The sequence below is a fragment of the Drosophila biarmipes genome, chromosome 2L, assembly GCF_025231255.1.
Source record: "Drosophila biarmipes strain raj3 chromosome 2L, RU_DBia_V1.1, whole genome shotgun sequence".
NCBI lineage: Eukaryota > Metazoa > Arthropoda > Insecta > Diptera > Drosophilidae > Drosophila > Drosophila biarmipes.
Window position 1 is genome coordinate 12,881,390 of NC_066612.1, and position 22,792 is coordinate 12,904,181.

The 22,792-nt window shown below is 38.6% G+C and overlaps 5 protein-coding genes across 9 annotated transcripts; 2 read left to right on the plus strand and 3 right to left on the minus strand.

The window, feature by feature from the left end:
• Positions 1–55: 55 nt before the first annotated feature.
• Positions 56–1,048, minus strand: LOC108033354 (accessory gland protein Acp29AB). The gene has a single exon (XM_017107664.3). It carries the CDS (start codon positions 1,000–1,002, stop codon positions 154–156), a length of 849 nt encoding a protein of 282 aa, XP_016963153.1. The 5' UTR covers positions 1,003–1,048; the 3' UTR covers positions 56–153.
• A 902-nt stretch (positions 1,049–1,950) lies between these two features.
• Positions 1,951–3,017, plus strand: LOC108033406 (SOSS complex subunit B homolog). The gene is made up of 2 exons (XM_017107727.3): positions 1,951–2,164; positions 2,231–3,017. Exons 1-2 carry the CDS (start codon positions 2,033–2,035, stop codon positions 2,684–2,686), a joined length of 588 nt encoding a protein of 195 aa, XP_016963216.1. The 5' UTR covers positions 1,951–2,032; the 3' UTR covers positions 2,687–3,017.
• Positions 3,018–3,234: 217 nt separating this feature from the next.
• On the minus strand, positions 3,235–7,152 carry LOC108034227 (uncharacterized). The gene is made up of 4 exons (XM_017109073.3): positions 6,987–7,152; positions 6,597–6,921; positions 6,061–6,247; positions 3,235–3,685 (listed from the first exon to the last, which is right to left on the minus strand). Exons 1-4 carry the CDS (start codon positions 7,049–7,051, stop codon positions 3,432–3,434), a joined length of 831 nt encoding a protein of 276 aa, XP_016964562.1. The 5' UTR covers positions 7,052–7,152; the 3' UTR covers positions 3,235–3,431.
• A 795-nt stretch (positions 7,153–7,947) lies between these two features.
• LOC108034326 (trehalose-phosphate phosphatase) lies at positions 7,948–11,707 on the minus strand. Of its 5 annotated transcripts, none has more exons than XM_017109200.3 (4): positions 11,556–11,707; positions 9,297–9,429; positions 8,344–8,965; positions 7,948–8,279 (listed from the first exon to the last, which is right to left on the minus strand). In XM_017109200.3, coding segments are annotated over exons 1-4 (891 nt in total). In that variant the 5' UTR covers positions 11,557–11,707; the 3' UTR covers positions 7,948–8,144. The 5 variants fall into 5 exon arrangements, with proteins under 5 accessions (XP_016964689.1, XP_016964691.1, XP_016964690.1 ...); XM_017109202.3 differs by lacking the exon at positions 11,556–11,707 and adding an exon at positions 9,672–9,816; XM_017109201.3 differs by lacking the exon at positions 11,556–11,707 and adding an exon at positions 9,640–9,658.
• Positions 11,708–13,976: 2,269 nt separating this feature from the next.
• Positions 13,977–22,791, plus strand: LOC108034253 (ras-like protein rasS). The gene is made up of 6 exons (XM_017109107.2): positions 13,977–14,735; positions 21,427–21,557; positions 21,622–21,758; positions 21,823–21,981; positions 22,044–22,196; positions 22,277–22,791. The coding sequence occupies exons 2-6, from the start codon at positions 21,449–21,451 to the stop codon at positions 22,703–22,705; spliced, it is 987 nt and encodes a 328-aa protein (XP_016964596.1). The 5' UTR covers positions 13,977–14,735; positions 21,427–21,448; the 3' UTR covers positions 22,706–22,791.
• Position 22,792: the final 1 nt, after the last annotated feature.

Sequence of the window (22,792 nt, forward strand, 5' to 3'; positions counted from 1 at the left end):
TTCATAGTCGTACACTGTAAATCCCCCATTATCTTTTTAAAAATAGAAATCCAAACTCATTTGTTTATCTTTATTGGTCGTGCCCAGGTGTGATATCATCCCTGTGCCAATATTAATAATTAAAGTAAAATGCAATTTTTTCTATTTGCTTCGCTAAACTGTATCGTCTGCTTGGCAAATGAAGTGCATAACATCGGTGGTGCAGGAGAAAACTATCATTATGTTCTCATGGCCGTAGATATAGGCGCAGTGCTGGGTGGGATTGTTATACTTGGGTTCGTTCTTACGCCACCTCAAGTAGGGGGCTCTCTTGCCGGAGGCCAAGGATATGAATTCCCCCTGTTTGGCCAGGTCGTTGATGCCCGTCCAGTAGTTGGCTTTCTTCAATTGCGCAGCTATAGCATTGTACTCCAGATCGTTTTGGAAGGCGGCAAGATGACCACCCATCTCAACACACATCTGCTCGGCAGTCCTCCAGTTCACATTGAGATTATGCTCAATGTAGAAGTACCGCGATCCTATCTGTTGGTATCTCTGCAGCACCAGTTTCCTCTCGATTTCGGACAGAGTTTTCTGGATGGCTGTCAGCTGGCTTTCCGTCTGCTTTTGTGCCGCTTTCAATTGGCTTTGAACGGCTGTCTGGTTGCCCTCAATCCTGTCTAGCCTTCCCTCGAGATCCTGTGGGATGGCCTTTGTCAAATTTGCCTGAATGGATGTTTGCTGGCCTTCCAACTGGATTTGGGTCGTGGTCAACTGGCCCTCAATGCGATCCAGTTTCGCCAGGGTCTCGTTTGCCTTCACTTCGCAGGTGCTCCAATCCTGCTGCTCGTTTCTGAGGTGATCGATCACAGGTTGCAGAGCGGAAAGGCAGTATGCACTGCATTGATTCGGCGCATCTGACAATAAGCACACGTAGCGCCTGCCCTCCTGGGCGTCTGTGAAGGATCCTTTAAGATCCAGCACAAAAATTGCGAACAAAATGATGGTCGTGGACCTGAACATTGTGAGGAACCGGTGTATTCGAAACTTGATAAAGCACTGATACCTGGATTCATTGGCTGCCTTTTTAAAGACCCGGCAATTTGGCTGATAAGCATATTTGATCTTCCTATTTATTTGTTCCCAAGAAATAAGATATGACACATTTGGTTATCATTAGTTGAAGCGTTTGGTCAATATCGTAAAACAATCATTTCTAACGTTTTTAACCTTTTTTAATACTAAAAATTAAATGATAACACGCAACGTCGTATCACGCAACGTGGTATCAGATGAAAAAATTATAAAACTTTAAGATATTCATAAGAGAAATTAAAATTAGACTAAGTAAATATACTCTTTTTGTTGAAAATTGTTTACCCACACCCACATAAAATCTCATTATTTATCGCAATCATTTTAATTGGAGGTCTGTCAGTCAATAACCTATACCACAATTTTTGAACGGATGTCTTCTGTGAGTCACGATCTCGTAAAAGTCCCCATGGCTTTGACTCGCCAGTCAAATACTTCTTAACTTGTTATCTGGTTATAAATTAAGTAATTTAATACCAACAAAATCAAATGTTGGAGATATAAGAAAAATCATTATTTTTGTGCAGTGGCGTAGCCGTCACATGATTAACGATATATATATGTATAGAATATAAGAATAATAATTAAAGAATAATAAAAAATAAGTTAGAATTATGGACTAGAATTTTGTGTGACATAAAGATGTTTGGGTGAGGCGGGTTAGGTTAATAACTATTCAAATCTTTCTTCCCATTTTTACATGCTAGCCAAAAATATTGAAGCTTTAATATGTACCTTTTCCTTAAAACCTAATTATTATTTTTCTAGATGACTATCAGAAATTTTAAAATTGGCGCTATAAAAATCGTTATCGAATGGAGATACCAGTGCGTCTAGGCCATAACATCAACATTTCGCACATCGTTAGTATCGATAACTCTTAATGTCACATCTCTAATCGGCGACGCCAAAACAAAATATATTTTTGCACTTTTGAAAGACTTTTAACCATTTCGCCATGTACAACGTGGACTGCATTCCCATCAAGGACATCAAGCCGGGCCTGAAGAACATCAATGTGATCTTTATCGTCCTGGAAGTGGGCGTGGCCACCGTGACGAAGGAAAACCGCGAAGTGCGGAACTTCAAGGTGGTTACATTTTTCGTCTTCGCACATGCATTTCCATAATTCCAAGCTCAAATTCTTTACTTCTAGGTGGGCGACCCCACGGCCTGCATAAATGTCTCGATTTGGGACGAGCCGGGAAAGCTGATAGGCCCCGGTGATATAGTGAGACTGACCAAGGGCTACGCCTCCATTTGGAGGCACTCGTTGACCCTGTACTCCGGCAAGAATGGCGAGGTGTTCAAGATCGGTGAATACTGCATGGTCTTCAACGAGTCGCTCAACATGAGCGAGCCAAAGCGGGCGGAGCAGCAGGCGGTGGCCAATCCCGGTGGCCAGTTGGCCACAGTTCCTCCGACGGGACTTCCGGCTGGAATTCCACAGCCTGTGGTGGCCTCTGCTCCAGGGGCTCCAGCTGCCCAAAGCACCGTGACCACAGCTCCTGCCCCGGCAGCCACCAGTGCTCCCCAGACGACAACGAAACCGGGCACTCGAGGCGGCCGAGGTGGCGGAGGACGGGGTGGCCTCAAGGGCGACCGACGGTAAGTGGTCTGGACACGTGGTCTAGGATCGGGAACTTAGCGAACAAGAACCAAAACCTAGTATTAATGCTTAGCTTAATGATAAATTTTCTCCTAACCATGTCTTGTAAAGCGTTTTGATTATTCAACCTACGAACAATGAGTGCTTATAAAGTGTAACAGATTGTTTCAAATTAATAATAATATTTTTCAAAAATAAAAATGTTTCGGAATAAGTTAACGTGGAACAAACAAATTTAAACTTTCATTTCAATGAAAAGGTTTCTTTAGAGCTAAAATTGTTTAGGCTGACTAAAATTATATTTGCAAATATGAATAAAATAATAATAATACAATTTTAACTTAATTGTTAGAATTTTATTAAATTTTTTTGCAATGTTCTTGAACTGCCAAGCGAATTTTAAATGCAAAGCAAAACTAATAAGTGAACATTTTTATACAAACTGAAAACTAAGTCTGCAAGCTAGGCACCTGGCCAAGAATTCCAAAATCTAAAGAAATTTAGTTTATTAACCTGTATTTTGCATACAAAACTATAAACAAACTCATACATAAGTTATGAAAAATGTTTTATTTGGCAAAATCAAAGACACAAAGGGGTTTCGAGAGGGAATATCTTATCAAGTCAACGAGTATTGTGTTTTTGTGACTCAGCTAGACGAATCCTTCTCGTCTAGGTGTAACTATGATGTGTTTAATGTGAGTGTGCGTGGAATTTAGCTTAAGCTTAATATCCTCTGGCGAAGCGCTTAGGCCTTCTTCTTCTTCTCGTAGTAGGCCTGCACGGCTTTCAGGAGGTATCCAACTTCCTCGACAGTCTTGATCTGGTAGTTGGCATAGGTCTTCAGTGTGGGCAGCTCGGAGACACGGAAGGTCTTGCCGATGCCGTGCAGCACCTTGATGGCATCCTCATCGGTGGTGTCATCGCCCACGTAGATGATCTTCAGGTTCTTGGCCCAGTCGGCGTCGAACTGCTTCTCCAGGATCATCTTGGCGCCCTCACCTGAAAGGTAAATGGAAACTCTTATTTAACTTGTTTTATAAGGTTTATAAAGAATTATAGTTATAAGGTTTTAAGAACTAAATAAAAAGGTGGGGTAAACATAGGTACATAGAGTTGATATCCCTGATTTTTAGAGTTATTAGGATCATACTAATAATTAATGGTATTTATTCATTTCAGAAGGTATAGATATTATTATGCATTGAAATTCTTATAAACACATGTTTATTTACTCAATGTTGACCAGATATTTGTTTGGTTTATCAAATAATTCAGTAAATTGCTGACTATTAAAATCCATTAAAACACATTTGAGGTAGCATGATGTGCGTGTGCTAACAAATAATAATAGCCCATTACTTATTGACTACATTTCTTTTTTCAGAAAATCGTTTTTTTAAATTGGAATTTATCTTAAAATATTGTCTAATTCAGTTTAAATGCAACCTGCTGTTGAAGAATGCTCTACTTCTTGTGGAAGCCATGTGGAATCTGTACAAATAACTATGCACTGCTGGAACCCATCCAAAATCGCTCGATAAACAAGCGAGAACAATATTTTCAAACGTCTAGAATTCTTCTCGGCACACATCTTAGATCATATAAACCGCCTGCAGCACCAAGAAACAGAACCGAATTTTTCCTCCTCATCTCTGAATTATTTTTAGGTGTCTACGTGGGCGGATCTTCTCTAGTTTTCGTTTCGTAATTTGCTTTGGCCAAGTGAGTGTTTGAATAGATGAAGTCGAAACATTTAGCCGGCCTTTGGTGTGCAGTAAGATCAGTACATTTACATCAAGTTAATGGAACATTAATCTACCTCCGCTTATTATTTTAATTATATAGTTTTCCCCTTCCGTTCTTGGCGTTTAACGCCACATTTTTGTTTAATTGGTGACGCAGTCTGCTCACAGATTTTCCACCTCCTCCGCCCCATGCTGCAGTTTTCTCTTATTTTTCAGACGGCACCAACAATTCTTCATCTCTTTTGTATGCGCCCGTCGAGAATTTAATTTTTCACAAAAATGTATCACAACAACGTTTTTCGAATTTCTGTCGGCTTCTTACTTTTTTGCAATAATTTCGCTCTGGCCCCTATGAATTTATTGCCTTTGGAGGCGTACACCATCATAATTAATTTTTGATTTTCACGCATTTTATACACGAATATATCTGTTTAAATGTGTTCCATGTATTTTGTCGCCACGGCTCATTGGCCTGAGCGACAATTCGATGGGAATGGGTTCGCTGTCTTCTAGAGGACAGGGGTGACAAGTGGCTTCCATAAATCTCTTCAAGAGGGGTACAATTTTTTATAGATATTTCTTTGAGAATTCGGGAAATGCAGAAATATTTATAGTTTTTTTTGGGATTAACGGAGATCAAAGATTGAGAATACAAGTATATTAAGATAAAGAATACAAGTATATTAAGATAGTGAAATTTCGAAATAAAAAATATTTGGTTTTTGATTTGTTAAATAAGGTTTCTTTCAACCAAATAAATATTAAAACTCTCTAATTTTAATATTATTTTTGTATTATTTCTTTTTTTTAGTTTTACGTTGGTTAAATTTCCCTTTGGAAATAGCGGGTGTATATATTTCTTTAGATCTGAAACCTTACAAATTATTCAAACTCAAAACTCATAAGATTTCCCCTCTATAAAACAACGCATCGTTAGTTCTAAACGTCATCAAATTAAATTGGTTTCGCTTCATTTTGGCTTCATTCATCTCTAGAAATCTAAAATAACAAACATCCCCGCCAAGCTGAAAAGTGTGTTTTTCGAGTGGAACGGAAACTTTCCTCAAATATTGTGACTCGCAGCAAAAACAAGTGATGAGCAATTTTAGAAACGAAAGCGAAATCTTGTGTCTATGAGAAATTACAAAGATTTGTTAATTTATCATAAGGAATCGGGCGAGTGACTGACTATATATAAGGCGACAAGTATATATAGTTTTAGGCGCGCTTTAGACATCACTTGGCTGCGGGATGTTTTGTCTGCCGAAACATTTTTTTATATGCGCCGCATTGTGTATATGTTTTCTTTGAGACGTTTTAATTTTGCCTGATTTTTGTGAGTAAAATTTTGAGCCGTGTGTGTGTGAAATTTTTCCCAGAATATATTTTTTGTGAAAGACGCCCACGTCGGGTCCCCGTTGGGATGTAGAGAAAATAGAGAAATTTTAGCAATAATTAAATCATCGAACCGTCGAGTCAAAAATCGAATTGTTTCTAGCAGGTGCCGAAGTGGCGAAAGCTGAAAGGAATGCCATGGGGACAGCTTGCAAATGGATGGCAACAGTTGGCAAATTGTTTAACGATGACGGGTGTATGCATAGCCCCTTTGGAGCATCGGGTCCAACTAACCTTTGTCCCAGTTCACGCGGGGCTTGCCCTCCAGGGCGTAGGGGGTCTCGATGAGCTGGAATCCATGGGCCTGGATCAGGCCCTTGGCCTCGGCGATCAGCTTGGCCTTCAGCTTGTCGGTGACGCCCTTGTAGTGGTAGGTCACGGAGATCTTCTTGTCCTCCACCCAGGCACCGGAGCACACGACCTGCAGGGGAGATATTCGAGCTTAGTATCTTGTAAATCTTGTAGATTTTGTAACATTTGAATAAGTTCTATTAAAACATTAAAACATGTATCCTTTTTTAAAATAAAATAAGTAAAAGATTCTACTCTCCACTTTTGTAAGTCGGCTTTATCTTTAATAGGTTCGATCCATTGATTATTCTACGCTTCTTTCTACGCTTTTCAACTGTTAGGACATTTTACACCACTAAGTTTATCTTATCTAGACTTCGATATATTATTTTTACTGGTCCAAACATTTCTATATGCTTGACTTAATTTAAAGCAAAATTCTCAATTTTTCTTTTGAAATATAATATCTTATATCTCACCTTTTCCTTGAGCTCAGCCACCAGCTTGTTGTGCTTCTCGAGCAGTTCCTCGGGCATTTCGATCTTGAACTTCTTGCCGGAAGGATACTCGACCTCCAGACCGTGGTTGCCGGCATAGGTCACATTGGGGAACTTGAGGTGGTTCTTGATCTCGCTCAGTTCGCGACCGGAGAAGACGCACATGAAGATCTTCTCGTTGGCGGCCAGTTTCTTGATGTTGATCTCCGTATCCTTGGGCATCACGGAGAGCTCCTCGGTGAGGGGGGCCAGAGTGCCATCGTAGTCCAGCAGCAGGACCACCTGATCGGTTTCGGGGCTAATGAAGCTGTCGAGGGAACCGAGTTCTTTAGATCCTGGAAGTTCCTGCACGGGTGATCCCTGAAAACTCACCCTTCGAGGGCCTTAACGTAGTCCTCCTCCTTTTTCAAGAGCGGGGCCTTCTTCTGCTCAGCCATTTTCTATATGTATCTCTGATTCTTAGGTTTACGAAATATTTTGTATTTTCGGATACCGCGCGACGTGCTGGACGTTCCTCGACCGATTTAATACTAATGACCAGCTATCCTCAGCAGTCATATATCGCTGGGAATCTATAAGTATCCAAGATCCCATCTCGCTCTCCGTTCTCGTCAGCCTCTCCCAAAATAGTGGTGGCAACTCTGGCCCCGTACGTTGGCCAAGTAATTCCCACAATATTTATGAGGCATATGCGCATAAAAAAACACATTCTATAATGGATCTTCGACTGTATTCGAGGCATTTATACATAGCGAGGAATACACACAAGGCGTCCATTTATATAGCCGAAACATTTGATTTGGCGGAGTGCAGGGTGGGGACCCTATATGTGGTGTGTATATGTTTGATGATGTTTTTGGTGCACCTTTGTTTGAGGTTGCTTGTGTTTTGGCAGTGTTTCTTGTAAGATGACACACTTTGTTTTGCCTATTTCATCATCATCATCATCAGCGTATTAATATATAGAAGTAAAAAACATTTAATGGATCTGGAACATTTGTTATTTAATCATGGCAACTAGTAAGATTTTCCAAGTTGTCTTTTTACTGTCTAGAAACGGAATGGTCAGAACGGAAAAGTCATTTCTCTGGATCAATGTTCTACGCAAAACATTTCATTCGATGATTTATTTATTTTCTTTTGATCTTCAAACGCGGAGCTTTAAGATTAATGAGCAATTTTGTTTCGGATAATCTTGAAATCAACACAAATATTTTTTTGCCGGATTATGGAAGGTGTTTATCCGAGTTGATCTTGAACTAATTTTCCAACTTAAAGAATTAGTTCTTGTCAAGACTGATAAATTAAGATTTTTTGTAAAATGTTTTGAATATTTATTTATACGCTTATAAAAGGTTATTTTATTTTTAATTTTCGCTAACTAAACATTTACAATTATTTGAAAATCTAGAAGAAAACATTTTTAATATTGCTTACGCACAAACTAAATTCAAAATTGTTTAATATTAGACTTTAGAACTTTTTTAAATTTACGAAAATATTTTTTTAGATTATTAAAAATTTGCATATCTAGGAAACATAAGCATTAGCTATCCATTTGAGAAGATCGGTCATCACAGCCTGTTTGGGCAATCGGAAATCGGCAAAAGTTTGGATCTGAGCATCTGCAGAAATTCTGAAGGAGCGACCCAAGCCTCTGAGGACCTAAAATAAAGTAATACAATATATTTAATACAAATATTTAGAGATAGTTACACTTTTAACTCACCCTCATGGCATCTTCATCGGTCGTGTCATCGCCAGCAAAGACTACACTGACTTCCTGAGCCCATTTATCACCAAATTTCTGTTTCAGGATATACAAGGCAGCCTCTCCCTTGTTCCAATTCACTGGGGGCTTAGCTTCGATGGCCTCATGGGCCTGATTCGCCCTGAAGCCAAACTTTTGGCAGATATCCGAGGCCTTCTTTTTAAGTTCATCTTTCAGCTCAACGGGAGTATCCCTGTAGTGGTAGGTGAGTGACACCTTCTTATCCTCCACCCAAGCTCCATTCCTTTCCACCTTTTCCTTGAGTTCCCTAACCATATCCGTGTAGTTCTTCTGGATCTCTGTGGGCAACTCGTAATCGTGCCTGGAGCCATCGGGATACTCAATTTCCAGGCCATGATTCCCAGCATAGGTGATGCCATCGATGTTCACCTGTTTCTGGACATCTTTGAGCCCGCGACCCGAGATCACAGCTAGGAAAACCTGGGGATGCTTGGCTATCTTGTGGAGAATGGCTTCCAGTTCCACAGGCATTTTGGTTTTGGCGGGATTATCAGCAATGGGAGCCAGAGTGCCATCATAATCCAGGAGTACGGCTACCGGAAGTTGGGAATTTAGATAACTGCAAAGAATTTAAATCTGTCAATATATTTGTAGTTATAAGAAAGTATAATATAAAAATAAAAAGTAATAAATTGATTTAGATAATTTTTAGTTTTTTATATACAAACATTTTCGATAATTGTTTGGAAAAATGTTTTTAAATTAATAATATAATTAATCTTTACTTGTATGATCAAATTTAAAAGGGTTTCTAAGATTGTTTTAAGAACACTGAGTTATTAAGCAGAGAGATGATGAAAAGTAGCGTATAGCTTATCAGTAGTTTGCTCATTACATGCCATGGGCAAGGTCACACTTCCGTAGTTGATGATTTAATTTTTTCAACTTACCCTGGTAAATTAGCCTCGAAACCTTCCAGGTTACTTATGACAGGGGCCACTTGTTTCTCCGGCATTTTTATTACTTCCTGATAACTCCTTGTCGCGTTTAGAAGGAATGCGAAAAGTAGTACGATGGATTTCACTGAAATTATTATGTGACGAAGATTAGTTTCGCGCTTGGATTTGGCTTATCAACGTGTTGATGTCTCAGTGTCTCAGTTTGAACTGGGAGATTTTCTGGATGAGACTTGTTTTTATGGCCGTTTGATAGTTCTCACTCGCTGGCGATAAGAAACCCAAATCGATGGGGAGTCTCTTCTCGAGATTCTCCCTCTCCACGGGAAATTATCACCTAGGTACAATGGGCTCTGGAGATCAAGACACCTTTATGTGGTGGAGTGCCTGGAACTTTTCGAGTAGCTATCGACACCTGTCCCTGATGGATCTGCGAGGCGGTTTGACTGGCTCTTTCCCCGGCAGCTGCAGTTTTATAATGATCCGCTGGTGGTGATTTCCTCAAACATTGTCGTCCGGTTTTTGTGCTATAGAACAAAGGCAATACGCCACCCACTACCCTGCAGCCCGATTCTCTGATTCAGTGCATCATGCGTTGCCTTCGTGTCCGGTGCGTGCATTGCCTCCTTCTCCTCCAGATCGTAAAGTTCACATTCGAGGGCAATAAAACAAAAACCGAAATTCATAAATTCCACCCACAACCCAGGGAGACCCCCGTCCTCTCATTTACTTGGACCATCCTCGTTAATTAGCCATGAGCATGCAAATCTGGTTACGTCTCCGGGTTCGTCCTCGCCAAATCCCTTTGACGTGCCGATAAGCGTGGCCCCGCGGGAGGTAACCTAAGGACGAAATCCCCCTAATCACCCCATCCTTATCCCTGTGCCCAGTCCCATCCCACACCACGATGTCAAAGCGATTTCGGGTCGCAAATATTTGTTACATGCAGTGGAATTGATTAGGCGACAACAGTGACTCTAAAAATAGTCGCAGCATGGGCGCGACACGCGAAATCTAGGGAAATTGGAGAGGGGGACGTAGGGAAAATCTACCAGTACTTATAGGGCCAACAAGTCGGGGAGGTAGGCTCTAATAGGTGCTTAAAAAATGTTTTACAGTATATTTCTCTCTTGTAAAATGACATATAACTTTTTGAATTTTTAGTATGCTTTGTTAAAAAAAATATATGTTTAAGAATAACAAAACATAAAATCTCCGACAAAACTCTTTCTACTTTTTAATAGTTTTTTACTTTCTTACATTTTTAAAGTTGATATAAAACTGTATATCAGCTTAAAATGAACGTAAATTAAATCATACTCTAATATTTACTAATAGTAAATACAATTGATTCAATATTTATTGCTTGTCATATCAACACATGATTTGGCATCTTCCATTGGTTGAAAAATTTTCCAAATACGTAGCTATTATCTAATGCTCTGCATAAGATCTCACACCGATTTCTAAACTATACAAACGGAGGAAACTCCCTTTCATAAACTGTGCCGTCATTGGCATGTGGCTAAGGTATTTTCTGGGTTAGTGCCACTTATAGAGGTTGACTGCCAAAGTGAATCACGCAGTCTGGGAACCGCAGCATGCTCCAAAAGCATGCTCAGACAAACACCGATACAGAAAACCCCTCTTCCAAATCCAGACCTGACCAGACCAAACTGTTTGCTCACGATATAAACACAGTTAGTACTCACTATCTAAAACCTTATAAACGTAGTTATTCAAAAAACCAAAAAAGACAGCCACTTTAATTTTTTATATGGATTAATCTCATCCTACAAGGGAATTAAATAAAAACCTATATATAATTATTAACTCTTTCTAACTGATTTTCATATAACTTGATTTTTTCTCTTTGCGTACTTTATATGTAACTTAACTTAAATTATTTATTCTTCATTTAAATGATGGCTTACTGTATAATAACGAATATCTAGGGAGACCATATTAAAAGTGGTTTGAGAGCAGACACCACTCTCATATCTAAACATAAACAAATCTGCTGGAGCTGGAGCCCCTTAATCGAATCTTTCTGTGGGCACGAGCGCAGCTGTCCGACTTTATCTGGCTGCTAATTTCGATCTAATTGGGAGACAACTAATTTTCACATGGTAAACAAGTGTCTGGGAAAGAGCCTTTCCCTTTTTCCGAGCCCCCTCTGAACAGTGGATCGGCAGCCTCCCAAAATTGACACATGAAAATTTCACCAAAAATCCGCTTAATTTTCTCACTCACTTTTCCAACGAATTGCACTGATTGGCCTGTCACAAAACTTAATTTGGCCAATTATTCAACAGGAAAACTGTCAATTAAACCAAATAAATCCGAAAAATTGCTCTGATTTCGATTTTCTGGTAAATATTTTTGCAATTGATCGCAATGAATGTTGTTTTCTTTGTTTCTAATTTTTGTTTTGCTTGGCTAGAAAAGCTTTTGCCGAAGCTCTTAGAACAAGCTTGCTGACTCAGGTAAAAATGTGGGCAATAATGACGGGGTGGGGTTAGATTTATTGACCTCCATAAATAGATTTTTCAAAACAGTTGGCGAAAGGAGGCAGTGAAGTGAAAGATCTGAATGTAGGCACAGTGTAATTTCACAATTAAGCAGGGAAAATGGGCCAAAACTATATAATGCCTTATAAAAATTGCTAGCTTTTATTGGAAAATTAATTTTTCGACTTTATGAAAGAAAATAATATTTTGCATTCTATAAAATCATATAAAATAAGCTTTTAAATATTTTTTTTTAAGTGGAAAGAAGGTAATCAACTTTAATCCTCATGTTTCCATATGGGTTTGAAGTAAATATCTTTTTGATAAACAACAATTAGCATAATGAAGAGGGGTTTCTCTGCAGACTCTTCTATCAGATTCATACCTACGTAACTAAGTTGAGGAACATTTAAAGGGGGACTTGAAGTAGGGGTGTTGTTTTTGACACCTTTCGTTCCTTATGCGTAAACAACAAGAATGCAAAGTGACAGTGGAGCATGACGTGCGGATGGGGTTGAAAGGTCGGGGTCCGATGTGCGGGGTCCTGGGCTCGGGTCGCTGGGCTAAGGCTTAAGGTGGACAAATAAATCAACCGAAAACCGGTGTCGGGGGTCAAAGGGCGTGGCCAGTCGAGCGTAAGGCATTAACGTTGGCCAAAGTTAATGTTCAGCTCGGCTGGCAAAATCCGACCTGTTGCCACTGTCAGGAGCAATTAGTGGACGTGCCACGAGGCGTTTCGATGTCAACAGGTTGCCACATCCCCGTCGATGCCACCGACACTGGGGAGGGTTAGGGGCTCTCTATAAGGTGGTTAGGGGTAATATATAGGGGGGCTTTCGGGCCAAGCCGTGTAAACATTGAGACGCGTGTGTATGCGTGGGCGGAGTGTTTGGCCTAGCATTAAGACGTGGCTTATTGCCAATTACATGGAAAATGTTTGCATACTTCCCTTCTTTTTTGTTTTTATGTTTGTTTTGCTTCTCGGCTCTAATGTTAAGTGAAGGTCAGCTGGGCAGAAACACAAATTCAATTGCCCCCCGTGGTGGGAGAAGGTTTGTAATGGAGTCGGCAGCATTGTTGGCTGGTTCGATTCAAATTGTAGGTCAGGAAAACAAGGAAAGACACTAATAAAATGTAATTTAAAAAATGAATTTCACTGAAAATACATTTTATACAGAGTAATGAACCTTGTAATTAATTTTTAATGTTTTTTACTAAAATTATGAAAGTAAGCCAAAAACAAATGCAATATAAAATAAAATCGGAAAAAATACACATAAACATATAAAAATGTTTACCAAATTTAAAAAATGTGAATACTATTCAAAAATTCTGAACTGTTCCTTAAAAAATTGTTTACCAAAATTACACTTAAAAAATTTGAATGCTATTCAAAAATTCTGACCTGTTCCTTATAAAATTGTTCAAAATGTAGAAGAAAGTGATTTTTATGTTTTAAAAAAGGGGATTTCGGTTTGGTTTGTTGATTTTATTAATACTTAACTTTTTTTGTTGAATTGTTAAATGCCAAAGTTGGGACTATATTCAATTAAAAATGAATGCAGAACTGTAATATTATATTAGACCCACAATACAAATATTATACATAGCTAATAATTAGGTTGGACTAAAGTATTTGTTAATACAGACGGGGTCCCTGTGATTAATTTTAAGTACGCCCTATTAAATTGTTTAATTTATTTTTTTATTGCTAACAGCAAATACACGAAATGTGACATGCCGTCACGGATAATAGAAAGCTCTAGCACTTCTAATTTTTTATGTTGTTTTTAAAAAAATGTGTATCAAAATATAATAAAAATAAGTAATATTTAATTATATAAATGCTGATATTATTTTTTTTTAATATTTATAAAAAATATAAATAAATACTTTGCAGCCTTGTTGCACGAATGTTGCGAGCAACAAGTTGAAGAAACATTCATTGAAACATTATTTTTTTCCGTTTCAATGTCTTACATAATATTTATATATTTATTATGAATTATAATTTTTTTTTTCGTTTAGGCGAATGAAAAATGAACGGTAAGTTATTTTGTATGATTCTAACATACGTAGCAACATGTTGCTCGCAACATGGTTTCGGAAAATTGCGCGCGCTTTCTGATTGACGCTTCATTCAAGCAACGGCAGCGCAGCAGTTGCGACGCGTCGCGGTCGCAGAGGAAAAGCGTCGGTCGAGTTGTTTTTGCCGCACACTCAGATTGTCAACCCGGTTTCGCGTGGTGGGTGTTGTGTGGAAGGGATGTGGTGCACCTCCTTGCCGAACTCCTTTGCATTTCACTCTGGTCCACATATCGGCGGCACTTTCACGACCGCCCTGCGAAGGTGGAAAAGCGGCGGGCAAGTGGGTGGCGGTGTTTTCATTATTGCCTCACAATGGCAACGCATCGGTCGGCATTGCGTCGCAATAAACCCACTTCGATGGCATCGGCAGCGCTTCTAGTTGGATATATAAAAGCATAATTGCTGCGAGCCAGAGGCTTAATTCGAAACAGGAAGCTGAAGTGTCAACAATTCGCCAAATAAAACAAAATTCATAAAATAATAAAGAATTTTGAAATCGACCAATAAATATTAGATAAAACATTTCATCAATAAATATGAATCAAAATAATAACAAATAAGTGCTAAATAAACAAAATAAACGTTCAAATCAATGCTTTAAAAATAAATCGTTAAGAATTACCAACAAATATTTGCCAAATATAAGTGTTTTAAATAAATATAAATATTTAATATTTGATATACATTTTTTTAACTGTGCGTATACTTAATATTCCTAAGAATAAACTAAAAGCTTAAGAAGAAATATTAACCAGTTGTTCTCCTAAAATGGTTTCGAATACAAAATAAAAATATAAAAAATCAAAGAAATAAGAAAACCTTGTTTCATCCAACGGTGCGTATACATAATTATGGTTACAACTTAATAAAAATCCCAAATTTATGGCAATCAAATAGGAAAAACTGTTTTATAATTTTTAGCAAACATAACATATCACAAACACATAATAAATTAAATCAAACGTTTTATTTTTTGGTTGTTTCAAGTTCTCGTTTATTTTGTAAACAATTATGTCTGGGGCAGAGGCGTGGGAAAGGGTGTTTTCGAAGGGACTGACATCAAATAGATCCTGAGTAAATAGAAATTCAAACTAAAAACAACCAAATACTGTGATGTGTGATGCTAAGCTAAAATATTTGTTTATCTGGCGCCCCTTAAAAGTTCCGCTCATGCTCATTAATATTTGTTTCTCCAGTCGACCTTGTCTTGGGTCTCGCCAATAGACGATAACTTTTCACCTGATGGTTTCTGCATATATTTTTCGATTCTCTAGATTTGTAAATCATTTTAATTGGCTTTGATTGTTGCCACTTCCGCCAAAAAAATTAAAGTCTTGTGCAAAACTGTTTGACTTTGAAATGGTTTCAGAAATAAAACAAATTGCGGTGTGCCTCTCCATCTCTTTCAGTCTGTTTTTGATTTGTTTGTTTGATATGTTTTAAATTTGGCGGCAAGGTCGCCAGCTTGTCTGTGCAAAAGTGAAATGCAAATTTCGTTTTATTCGGCCGTCCACTATGCGTTATCTCACATCTCATTTTGGGCTTTGGGTCACGAAAAAGGGTGTTTGCGGCGCAGCAAGATTTATTATATCAACAAAACATAATCCAGGTGCCCCAGCACCTTTCCCGCGGTCTGGAAACACCTCGCACCTTCATAAAGTGACTAGTTAATAGCGCCCCATACAAAAGTGCGGTGGCGACCGGCTCTTACTTTGTGGCGCTGGGTATAAAGCCACAAACAAAAGCGTTTTATTGCCAGCCGACCGCAGACACGACCAGAGACAGTAGCAAACGATGACAAACGCCATAGCCGCAAAATAATCGAATCGGGTATAGTTTAGGTTAGAGGGTCGACTTCGGTATACCCTAGAAATATTTAGATTTTATTTTCTAAAAAGTATGTACGCTGAATTTTAGATTTTTTAAATATTTCAAAAGATAACAATGTGTTTTAAAAAAATTTGATTTTATTTTCTTTTTCCAAGCAAAAAAGTTGGATTTTTATATTTGTTAAAAAAATAATGCTTTTAAGGAATGTATACACATATACAATTTTTTTTAGTTTAAGAAAGTATTGGCATTGACTTAACATATTTTAAATTTTTAAAAGCACAATAATTGCTATTTGGAGTGGTTATATGAAATATTATTTAGAGAACATTTTTTCTTCTATTTTGCAACATATGAGAATATTTGAGTATTATGATTATACGGGTCCTGCCTCCTACCACTTATTTGAACTCATCTAGTGGCTATTCTTTACGTTAATATTGGTTATAAACACATATAGAATTACATTCATTTTAATTTCAATAGTATTCCTAACATACGTTTTTTTAATTTCTCATGATGCTTATACCCTATCGTCAAAACCCAGAACACCCCTTTCATCTAGGGTATCAAATATAATTCATCGTTCCGAACAACTGACACAATGAGTGGGTACGACAAGTGCATGGGCATTTTATGAGGATGGGGATCATAAAGAGCAGAAAGCTGGAAGCAAGTTAAGGGTTGGGTGGCCGATGGGGGGAGGGTTATAACATGTTATGGGGCTCTCTGAGTTATTGATATTTTGCATCCCGGCCTGCGACAAGTGGCAAATGTGACAGGGAAAGTCGGAGGCCAAAGAGATTTCTTTCAATTTGTGGGTTCTCGCCAATGCGAAGCGCCATACGTCCCCATAAATTCCATTGATATTTATGAGAATACCCAATTTTTATTAGAATAAAGAGGAAAGCATATAAGCAGATAAAAGCCTGCCATATTTGATAATAATTATGCGGAGTGGGTGTCTTTGATAAAGTGAATATATACTTTCGTTGAAAAATGTAGTATAGGGATTTTGGTTTTGATTAAAATAAGCTAACATTCCTAAGAATTAATTGTTTAAAACAAAAGCAGCTTCAATGACATTGGAAATTAATCGTACTTTAACTTTTTTCGTTTCCTCATTATATTCCGATTAAAGTTTTGACGTTTCCAGGGTCGACTCAACTTTACCAACTTCTCAAATTTCAAACAGCTTAAAACTTTTAAAGTTTTGTCCTTCACCCAATATTCTTTCAAACCTTATTCCCTTTTTTAACTTTTTCCATTTCCTGACCATTTTATGAACCTTTTTTCTTGGTAAAAAAAACTTGTCTATGTTTATTTAAATGGTGCTTAGTCAACAAAAAATAACCTGGTGAGTCTAACTAAAATAACATTTATGACGCTTGACTTGTATTTATGAGGCCGATTTAGCAATGTCTGCATCTACGGCTGTCTAACAAAAGAGAGAAAGCAATTTCTTTTCATAGACTTATTTTTGTATATATTTAAACCCCACTCAAGGTGAATGCTTATGTATGTGGAGGAAGCTGACCACCAACTCCAGAGATTTTTACGCATTTTCAATTTCATGGCCGCTCAGCAAAACAAACTGAGTGTGTGAGAGAAAAACCAATGGCAACATTCGATGTTATTGCACAGTGAAAGAAAATGTCCTATAAAAAGTTTACAAGAAAAAACGTATATGTATATTATAAACCATAAATATTTCATATATATTTTTTATTAAATTTTCAAAAATGTGCAATATTTTTTAAATCCATTTAAGTGCTATTTTTAATATAAACTGTATTTTCCATTAAAACATAGCTAAAGATTAAAGATAACAAAATAGTATTATATGTAGTATTATATAATTTGTTACATTAACTTTTAAAAATACAACAAATGATTTCTTTTATTTGCCACTCACAATTTGTTCATACTTTTTTCAATACTTTCTTAATTAATACCCTTTAAGTTAATGATTTGGCTTACTCATGTTCCTTATTTTTCCCAGTGTGCAAATGTTTTTAATGTTAACTTGCTGCTCGATACCAAAATGAAATGACAAGCAAAAAACGCGGGAAAAGTGGTTTGGGCAGGGGCATCATCGAGACTGCCTGGAGTGGGCAAGTCCAATCATCGACAATGGGCCGCTTGGCAAGTGGCGCACTTCCCATGACCTTAGCCTCAGTGCCGAAAGTGGAATTGGTTGGCACCATGACAACCCAACAAGTTGGCACCCCCCCATCGTCTCCTCATTTCCTGAACAACCACTTGTTGGCTGGGCAGTTTGATTTGTTTTCCGTGGAACTGCGAACGGCATAATCATGCTCATCAACCCAACCACCAGCAACACGTGCCAAAAAATACGGGGGGAAAGGGCGTTCGGAGTGTTGAAAATTGGGGGGGGAAACTATAGAGTAGCGTAACTCAATCTGCGTCTGGACCTGGAATTATTTTGGGTGCGCAATAGACCGCCATGTGTTGGTAAACAGAAGAACCAGGTCAACAACCCAAGGGGTGCTAGCTCATTTCATCGTCCCGCTTGGGGGGTTTTCATTTTCAATGCCTATGTCAAGGTCCGGTCGTCGTCCTGATAATTCAGACATGCGAGGGTCCTGTCATTATCTGACATAAGGGGCACTCGATGGGTTGGGTTAGTTTAGTGAACCGATGCAAGATAAGCTGCCCAGATATGTGCTTCTTTTGTTGCCTTGAACTTACTACGCAAATGCGGAATAGTTTTCGGCAGCTAGGAATTGTGGCCCAGATGTAGATTAGTTAAGCCAGAGGGTTCTTCTTTTGAGGGAAAATTAATTAACAGCCCAACGGCCTTGAGTTTTAATGAATTTGGTAAGCACGTAATTTATTAAATACCTTCAGAAATATTAACATTCTCAAAAGAATAAATTTATGAAAATTATGGGAATACTTGAAAAGTAATTTAAGAAGGCTTAAAAAAATATTAATATTATAATTATGTAATAGGTTCAAGAATAATCTTTCCTTCCCTTCTTATTAAGCAATTTCAAACCAATTAATTTAGTTTTAAAATGAGGCCTATTTCAGGCAATCATTGAACCACTTAAACGTACTTGTGCTTCTTCAATTGCAATGACCTGTTTATTTTTTTCAAGAGCCCAGTTCTTTCAAACATTGCCTCGGAAACCAATCGTTTCCATTTGATTTAAATTGTGGGACAAAAATGATGTAACACTGTGAATACCCTTAACCATTTGTTGTTAAAATTCTGACGAACTCATTAGAGTGCGATTGAGTTGCTGCTTTACACCTTCCTTCAGTGCATCCCCCTTTCTTTCCAACCTTCAAATCATCTTTTGTTCAAGGACCTCAACCACCAACCCTCTCAGTTGTTGGAAATTTCCTGCGTAATAAAAAATGAATAGAAATCAGTGTGGGATAGTGAGTGAAATGGAGAAAGCGGGAAAAATAAAGTACATTTACGAGTTCTATTGCATACTTTCGGGCGTGTGAAAACCAAAACATGACGGCGAGACTTCCTTTCACGAGAACTCCCACCGAAATGTATAATTAAATACAAATTAGCAGGGAAGCAGAAAAGTTTTTCCCTTCTGGGAATTAAAAACGTCTGGCTACAGACAAAACTTTCCGGATTCCAGCTTAAAGCCCGCCCAAAAAAACCACTTTATGTCGGGCATTACGTATACGCCATGTTGCTGCGGCCTTGGCGATGCGGCAGCTGGCTGAAGGAATGGGAATCTGATCTCGAGCCGGGAAAATAGGAAAACAGGAAAGCGGGAAAACGCTTCATTAAGCACGCACCGTCGAGTGTTTGAGTTTCAAATCCAACTAATTAAAATCTACGCAGCAAAACTTGGAGCGGAGAATCCCCAGCAAATGGCGTGGCTCTGGTTTTCAGATGAGGTGAGGTAAGCTGGACTTAGTTTCGCCCACCACTCGTCTGCGCCGTCGAGTACATTTGTTTCACTTTGTCTAGGAGTTTGCCTCAGTTCAATACCTCTGGGAAACCTTAAAAGAGAAGCAATTATTCTTCGACCGAAAATACGTTTTAATTACTGAGAAATAGTGCAATTGAGCTGGCAGCGTCTTTAGAAATTACAAACAATAAAGTAATTAGTGCTTAAACAGATGAAAATAACGTTTCTATTTATATAATTTGGTGAAATCTGAAGGTCAATTTTATAAATATATTTTGCACAACTTAAAACAATATTTACTCCCAGCTAAGCCATGATAATTTATATGCAAAATCTAATCAAATATTGACATAAATGACATTGGCTTTTAATCAGTTATTCATGACATATAAACTATTTTCCCCTACTTTATTGCTCCGCATTGTTATTAGTTGTCCTCCAAATAACACATATGTTGGCACGTGTCGATGAACTGAGCCAAAAGCTTCTTGCCATATATGTATTGCCACAATTGAAGGACCCATTGATATCCGGAAATGAAGGACACAAAATGAACAAGCGACAAGACAGGAGATAATTGATATTTTATTGTTGTCACTTGTTGCTCGTTTCTCAGCAAATTCCTTCATTTGCTGGTTGTGCCATATTTTGATATCCTCTGACATCCTGCGCTAATCGACCGGCAGGGGTGTGTCCTTATAATTTATAATAATGACCGTGGCAGTGCTGAAGGACGACGAGGTCTCTTGTATTTCCCGCTTTTTTCTGCGTCTGCGGCTGTTTCTGGAGGACAACGCAGAAAGTGTCCAATAAATGTTTCATAGTTGTCGGTGGTCTGACATTGTTGACCTTATCAAAGGCACAAACACTCCGACTCCCACATCCTCCCATCCCCTACCACATATGTCCATGGGTGGCTATAAAAAACACACATACCGAGCGTCTTTTGTTTCGTGTTCCTGCTGGGTTTGGAAACTTAAGCACACAAGCAAAAAACATAACCTAATAATTTCCCTTAAATGTTAAACCGTTTAAAGCCTTCTTTAAGCTCACCATAACGACTTTTTGAAATTATTTAAATATGGTTCGTTTTGTGTTTATGTTTTTTAACTATTATATTTATGAATTACTTAAAAATTATGACAAGTTACACTTTAAATAAGGCCTGGTTTGCTTTGAGTGTGGTATACAAGATTTGCCTGTCTTCACTCCCAAAGATATGCAACATTTCTGGAAGTCGTTGGCCGAAATTAGAAAGCGACCTGGTCTAGTCTCCTTCTTTGGTGCTAAGCACTTTTGATGTGGGTTTAGGAGATCAGAGCAATACTGTGGCTATAGCCACAACAGCATCAGGAATTCGGCGCCAACAAAGGTCGTGTCATTCAGCCCTAACAGACATATTGTCTCGTAAATACGAGACCTTAACACCCAGACCCAATTCAAATTCAGTTGGTATTTATGGTGTAGTATAAATTGTATACCCTGTGATAATGTATAAATTGGGTCAGGACCATTTTACCATTGTACTCTGCTTACATTTTAGATACATAGTGTAAACTTCTTTTATTAGAAAATAGTAAGTAAAATATATAAAAAAATTCGACCCCTAGGATTTTCATATTTTTTTTAATAAATGCATTTCGTTAAGCATGTCCTGATACTGAAACACCCTTAAAAAAATGTTATATTTTGAGGATTATATTCAAAGGATGGGTATCACCTAGTCGTATCCATCACTTTATCTCCAACAATATTCTTACTTAGCCAGCTTTTTATTATATTTTCCAGACTATTGTTCCTGGCGTCTGCAATGAATGCCACCTCGCCAAAGTCATCGCTGGTCAAGTTGGGCCTGCATACCAACAAACAAAAGACCCTGAAGGTTATGGTCCTGGGCCAAAGTGGCGTGGGAAAAACGGGTGAGTTATCCACTCACCTCCGAAATACTAAGGAAACCCAAACTCAAAGGCCTCTCCAATTTAGCCATGGTGGTGCGTTTCATTACCCGACGCTTTATTGGCGAATATGATCCTAATCTGGAGAAGATTTACACCTGCCAAACCACGCTGGACAAGGAGCCCATTCAGTTTGACATTCTGGATGCCACCGGCCACCTGCAAGTAGGTTTTAAAGTAAATTTATTCTTCTTTAAAATATTTACTAAAATTGTTGTCTTATTTTTAGGAACTAGATGGCGTTAGTTTGGAGTCCAACATCCGCTGGGCCGACGCCTTTATCCTAATGTATTCCATCACAGACAAGTGTTCCTTCGATGAGTGCAGTCGTTTGAAGTTCCTTATAAACTACAACAAACGAAGACGCAAGTTGGGCTCGGCCAGCAAAGTGAGTTTCCTAGTTTTCGGTTGTAACCTAGTTTCGGTTTTAACTTTCTAACCATTTTCCAGGACTACATATTGGATATTCCTGTAATTTTGGTGGGCAACAAGACAGATCAGCCCGGAGATCGAATGGTCACCTTGGAAGAGGGTCAACGGAGGTTCAAAGAGCTATCCTGCGCCTGTTTTCATGAGGTGTCTGTGAGGGAAAGTGTGGATCAGGTAGGAAGGAAAATCCATTAGCAAATAAAAAATAAAATTTATAAAGAAAATTCAAAACAATAAAATAATTTCTTTTTTAGGTTCAGAACGTATTTCGCGACGTATTTCGCTTTTGGCGGGTCTTCAGTAAATTCCCCAAGCTCAAGCGCTCCACTAGCGATGTGGCCAACACGGATGGTATCCTTACCCCCGATTCGGGATCTTGTTCCTTCTACGATGCCTCGTCCTTGGGCGCCGGTCGACGTTCCTTTCTGGTCATTGGAAGCGCCTGTTTGGAGGAGAGCAGTGGGGACCACACGGAGTCCACGGATGAGATTGCGAGCAGTAGTTTGAGCAGCTCGCGCAGCGATATCGAAGCCCCCTTCCGAAGTAGAGCTTCGACGGATGGTACTCTGTTGTCCCGACCCCGGAGATGGCGATATCCACCGCCAGGATGCCTGCTGCCACACACAAATCGCGTCGAGCGACGGATGAGCATTTCCACCAGGGGCAGCAACGCCAGTTATTGAGAGGGGGATTTTAGTCCGGGTAGGGTCGAGCTTAGTTAGTCAAAATGTAGTGACAAATATATAGCTAGATGTTATTGTCATGGAAAG

Excerpts from the sequence above, each read along its gene's own strand:
- LOC108034326 (XM_017109200.3), bottom strand. Across the intron at positions 8,966-9,296 it reads TTCGAGGCTAATTTACCAGG|TTATCTAAATTCCCAACTTC; the intron begins GTAAGTTGAAAA and ends AATTCTTTGCAG. Across the intron at positions 8,280-8,343 it reads CCGATGAAGATGCCATGAGG|GTCCTCAGAGGCTTGGGTCG; the intron begins GTGAGTTAAAAG and ends ACTTTATTTTAG.
- LOC108033354 (XM_017107664.3), bottom strand. The coding sequence starts at position 1,002 with ATGTTCAGGTCCACGACCATCATTTTGTTCGCAATTTTTGTGCTGGAT.
- LOC108034227 (XM_017109073.3), bottom strand. The coding sequence starts at position 7,051 with ATGGCTGAGCAGAAGAAGGCCCCGCTCTTGAAAAAGGAGGAGGACTAC. Across the intron at positions 6,922-6,986 it reads TACGTTAAGGCCCTCGAAGG|CTTCATTAGCCCCGAAACCG; the intron begins GTGAGTTTTCAG and ends TTCCCTCGACAG. Across the intron at positions 6,248-6,596 it reads TGGCTGAGCTCAAGGAAAAG|GTCGTGTGCTCCGGTGCCTG; the intron begins GTGAGATATAAG and ends TCTCCCCTGCAG.
- LOC108034253 (XM_017109107.2), top strand. The coding sequence starts at position 21,449 with ATGAATGCCACCTCGCCAAAGTCATCGCTGGTCAAGTTGGGCCTGCAT. Across the intron at positions 21,558-21,621 it reads AAGTGGCGTGGGAAAAACGG|CCATGGTGGTGCGTTTCATT; the intron begins GTGAGTTATCCA and ends TCTCCAATTTAG. Across the intron at positions 22,197-22,276 it reads TGAGGGAAAGTGTGGATCAG|GTTCAGAACGTATTTCGCGA; the intron begins GTAGGAAGGAAA and ends TTTCTTTTTTAG.
- LOC108033406 (XM_017107727.3), top strand. The coding sequence starts at position 2,033 with ATGTACAACGTGGACTGCATTCCCATCAAGGACATCAAGCCGGGCCTG. Across the intron at positions 2,165-2,230 it reads GCGAAGTGCGGAACTTCAAG|GTGGGCGACCCCACGGCCTG; the intron begins GTGGTTACATTT and ends CTTTACTTCTAG.